Source organism: Nansenia antarctica (genome assembly GCF_963989245.1).
Source record: "Nansenia antarctica genome assembly, chromosome: 14".
In the NCBI taxonomy this organism is placed as follows: Eukaryota; Metazoa; Chordata; class Actinopteri; order Argentiniformes; family Microstomatidae; genus Nansenia; species Nansenia antarctica.
Genome location: NC_137684.1, coordinates 29,263,599 through 29,268,355, shown reverse-complemented (window position 1 = coordinate 29,268,355; position 4,757 = coordinate 29,263,599). Strand labels below are relative to the sequence as shown.

Genomic DNA, 4,757 nt, shown 5'->3' with positions numbered 1-4,757 from the left:
CACCGATCTGCCAACCTTGCGATCATTAGACGGCAGCTCTACCTCCTGAACCACAGCCGCCCCTTCGCCACTTCATTGCATTGCACCACTTAAACAGGTTTGTTCTGTTGTTTAACTCAAAGACTGCGTATCCATGGACTTACCCTAAGGTGCTGGAAGGCGTGGATACTGTAGGGCAGCTCAAACACCTTAGCACAGTCGGGCTTCTCCAGGTCCAGGGGTAGAGAGGACCCCAGGTCCAGTTCCACGTAGTCTTCAGGGCTGCAGGAGAACCAAAGGTCAGACCAGGACACACGGACGGGCTCAACAGAGGAGGGAAGAGAAGGGGAGAAGAAGGGGTCTGAGGCCACTCAAAACTGACCTATCGCTAAGCTACGCCCCAAAATAGAAATTGTCCAATCATATCACAGCAAAAGTCACAACAGGCAGAAAACTCGGGACAAACAACTCGCTAATATCTGATGGTGAAAAGCTTCTAGACTAAATATTCTTGTCATCTTTAAAAAAAAACTGTCTATTACTTGCTGTGGTAAATCAGAAATCAGACATTTGCCAACTCCCGCCATTGTAAGTCATTGAATGTCATTCAGTCACGGTCGGTCAGTCAGTCACTGTCAGTGAAGCGTTGTTTGTTTGTCCGAGTTTACAAAGGGGGCGTGGCTTAGCGATGGGTCCATTGTTGCTCCTCAATAACAATGGGGACAAGATGTCAGAATGTCAGGCCGATAGTTGCCAGTGAGTTCTGTCTTCTGAAGTGCATGTGGGTTAACAGTATTTGTCAATGAGAAGATGAAGCTGTCTGAGAAACTGAGAAAAGGAAAGCAACCTAGAAAATAAGTCAAATCTCTCAACATTTAGGATGATCTATGGGCCAAATGTCTATAATGCCTCATGGACTAAATGCCTCACAGTTTAGGTGCTGCCTAAGTGACCACTAGTCTTCATGTCACACAAATATGACCACTATCACTTATCAATGCATCCCTTGCAGGGTTCGGCAGTAACGCTCGCCCGCTTGCCCGGAGCAAGTAAAACATTCGCCGGGTTTGTTTGCGCGAGCCCGTTGACGCTGCTGGATCCTGGATATGTTTACCTGTGTGCAGGAAGAACAACAGACGGCGCAGGCGCCAGACCAGATGATCGTGGAGTGAAGATATTATCAAAGCGTCTGTCGATCACCCGTCGCATCGCGTACGCTTTGATAATATCTTCACTCCACGATCATCTAGTCTGGTCTGGCGCCTGCGCTGTCTGTTGTTCTTCCTGCGAACAAACCAGGCGATTTTTTTTTACTTGCTCCGGGCAAGCGGGCAAGCGTTACTGTCGAACCCTGCCTTGATATGTCACTGTACGACCAGTCACAGGAGCAACAGCCACAGTTGGCTCGGGGGGAGCGATGCTTCTGCTACACATACCTGATGTATTTGCTCTCCAGGGAGATGTAGGTCCCATCGTACAGGTCCAGGTCCCCCAGGGGCACCTTGGCCGTGACACAGTCCGCGTCCTCCTTGTAATGCCTCTGTTCCAGACCCGTGTCCCTGTCCTCATTCTCCTCGATGTGAATCTTCTGTAACACCAGCTGCTTCTGCACAGCAAGGGACAGATAATAAGGAGGTGCCGAGTGGGTTAATGCATCCAAAGGATTTCCACAATAATAGGTTGACAGAAGGGTTTTCTGGTGGAGGTAGACATCAGAGGACAGGCTCATTGTAATGCATGGAACGGAATGAAGAATAGGATCAAATGCAATACAATAAGCCCCCCCCCCCGCACACCAGCTGTGCTTGGGATGTAAGGAGACACTCTCTGTCCACCGCTCTGAGTCCCAGAGGAGTGTCAATGTAAAATTGTAATCAAGCATGTAACTGCAGTGTTATCATCATTAGACGATACTGTCGAACGAATCCAAAATGTTTGTGCGGTGTCTTGTGCAACGTGGTTTTCTTTCGCAGTACGGAACATGACAGGACTGCATTTGCAGGACTGAACATGGCGAGGCAAGATGCATTCAGAACAGTCCAGTTGCTGCAATGTTTTTTATTTTCATTTCAATGTCAATCAAGACAAGTATGTCGTCTACTGAATTTCCGGATTCTCTCAGGCACTCCTGTAGATATCAGAGGATTGGATCAACGACCGAATATCTGTTAGATCCCACTCCTCATCCAATCCTCTCAGGTCTAGAAGAGTGCTTGTGGGGTGTGTGGCCTAGGCAGGGGGTTGGTGGGGGAATTCAGAATAAACATTCACCTCTAGTTTCTTAAGGTAATTGACGCGGGTCTCCTGTCGCATGAAGATGACAAGGTCATGTGGGTGTTTCAGATTCAAAGGGGAGTCCACCTGTGAATAGAAACGGACAGTTTCAAAAACAGTTATGACTCTTGATCCAAACGCTAGCCAAGGAAAAGCACTGTAAACATACAAAACACCGGTGTGAGACCGGACCGGCGTTTGACATGAGGTGCAACTCTATCTATCTATCTATCTATCTATCTATCTATCTATCTATTCAACGCAGCAGCATCGTGATAGGGAGCATATCAGTAAATCGCCATGTCCTCGTAGAGTCATACTGTTATCTTCGGACAGCCTCCGATCGATATTCCCAGCTGGCAGTGCAAAAAAACCAAGGCCAAGGTAAGAGATTCCTGTGCTGACGTTTATGGCATCAATCATCAATCATCAATCATTGCCAATCTTTGACCCCACTAACAACTAGTCAACCAGACAGAACACTGTTATATAGAACACTCTTTTTTTTTTTTCTTCTTCTTTCTTTTAATAATCACTGAAAGCCGGAGACCAGGTTTGATTGAATATTGCCCTTAGGTATAATACTGTAGGAGTGTTCTCTAATAACACTTAAAATAATTTGCAGTCAAACCTTTAGATAACAAACAGGCTGAAACACGTTTTTAAAGCTAAACATATCAAGTCATGAAACTAAGTGGGAGACATTATAGTAAATAAATGGCCTGTTATAGGATAGTCAGTTTATCTTAAGTTATAGTGCTCTCAAAAAATATAAAAGTACAGTTTTTTCTCCACCCAGCATCTTTCAGTGGGAGAATTCTTAATGATCAGTCATTTCGATGTTATTCTCCAGCAATGCATTGACAGCTGTCCGTCATGAGTCATGACATCCTCTTGGCCACACATTCCTGTCAGGCAGCCAATGAGCTTGCAACGTGGAACACTCTTACCGGTATGTGGTTCAAGTTTGACCGTGCTAGTGAGCTAATGCTACAGTTAAACGGCTGGCCAGACTGACGTTAGTTTAGGGACACAGACAGACAGACAGACAGACACACAGGGTCAGGGTTCGTACTTGCTGTTGGATCTTCCCGTCTTCAGTGACCACCCAGTGTGTGGTAGCACCGCCGGGCTCGGCCAGGAGGATACACAGAAGGATGAACACCTTCCCCTGAACACTGTTATAAACCTTCCCCTGAACGGAGGCTCTCCGTGAGACACCGGGGGGCAGAAACCCAGGGCTGCTTCTCCTGAGATCCGCCATCTTTACTGTCTCTTCTTTCCGTTTCTGTTGATCTGTGTCACTTCCGGCGAGCTCCACTAGTGTGTGGATAACTCCGCCCATGTATTTCCGGTTTGACTGTAAAATGTTTGTAAAATGAGGATTTAAAAAATTTATAATAATACAATTAGCGAAATTAAACGAATTTAGTATAGTAAATATGGAAACAGGGGAGTATTCCATCAACGTCGCTAAAGGAAAAGTCTGGTTTATTCTGGTAAGTCTCGCGAGATTCTGCCCTCTCTTTTTGGGTTTGGATTTCAAAGCAACTTTGGGTTTCCCTCAGAACACCTCATACCTCACACCTCGTACTTAGAATGAGAAGGTTCTATCTCCGTTTAGAATGATAAGGTTCTATCTCCGTAGAATGATAAGGTTCTATCTCCGTTTAGAATGATAAGGTTCTATCTCCGTTTAGAATGATAAGGTTCTATCTCCGTTTAGAATGAAAAGGTTCTATCTCCGTTTAGAATGATAAGGTTCTATCTCCGTTTAGAATGAGAAGGTTCTATCTCCGTTTAGAATGAGAAGGTTCTATCTCCGTTTAGAATGATAAGGTTCTATCTCCGTTTAGGGTAGTTCAGAGATATTGAGCGTCAAAGTTGTGTTTTTATATTATGTTCTGTGAGATGGGACCTTTGTATTTTATTAATTACGAACTCAAAAATGTCAACATTTTAAAAATAACACCACACAGGCATTAATAAATACCTAATGGATCAGATTATGTGTAAAAAATAAATAAATGAGATAGAACCTTATAATTCTAACGTCACGAAACTGAAATAATACATTTAAACCCACCTGCCTTCCTTGAGTATCAAACTGTCATGTTTCATACAATCGTGACTAAACAGTACACATGATTATCTTTTTCTTGGATGAATTGGAGTTTTGTCATGAATAAGATTCCAGTTTATATGTTTCTTTGTGAAAATAAAAACATAACAAGACAGGAGTCTGGTGTGTACTATGTTCATCCGCAAGCCCAGGTGTTGAGTAGCTACACCATTAAAGCATCAGCTGCTGCTATCGCATTGAATGACATAACAGTATGCATAGCCAATTACGTCCAATTATCTCGCCAACTGTCAGAATTACTGAAGGCCTATTTGGGGTATTTCCATATAGACACACCAGCAGGAGGGGGCGTGGTTAAAAGAGACTTGTCCCTGTCCAAGGTGCTGAAACTGTAGTTGTGTTATGTTCTTTCATTTAGATT

General features: G+C 44.1%; 1 protein-coding gene across 2 annotated transcripts in view; it reads right to left on the bottom strand.

The window, feature by feature from the left end:
- ttc17 (tetratricopeptide repeat domain 17) overlaps nt 1–3,536 on the bottom strand; it is a 26,016-nt gene extending 22,480 nt beyond the window's left edge. The window contains exons 1-4 of one of the 2 annotated variants that reach the window (XM_080545314.1): nt 3,329–3,536; nt 2,251–2,340; nt 1,416–1,585; nt 144–261 (exon numbers count right to left, since the gene is read on the bottom strand). In XM_080545314.1, coding sequence (XP_080401440.1) covers nt 144–261; nt 1,416–1,585; nt 2,251–2,340; nt 3,329–3,517 — 567 coding nt within the window. In that variant the 5' untranslated portion in view covers nt 3,518–3,536. The remainder of the gene's footprint in view (nt 1–143; nt 262–1,415; nt 1,586–2,250; nt 2,341–3,328) is intronic. The other variant, XM_080545315.1, reaches the window with a different exon arrangement.
- Nucleotides 3,537–4,757: the final 1,221 nt, after the last annotated feature.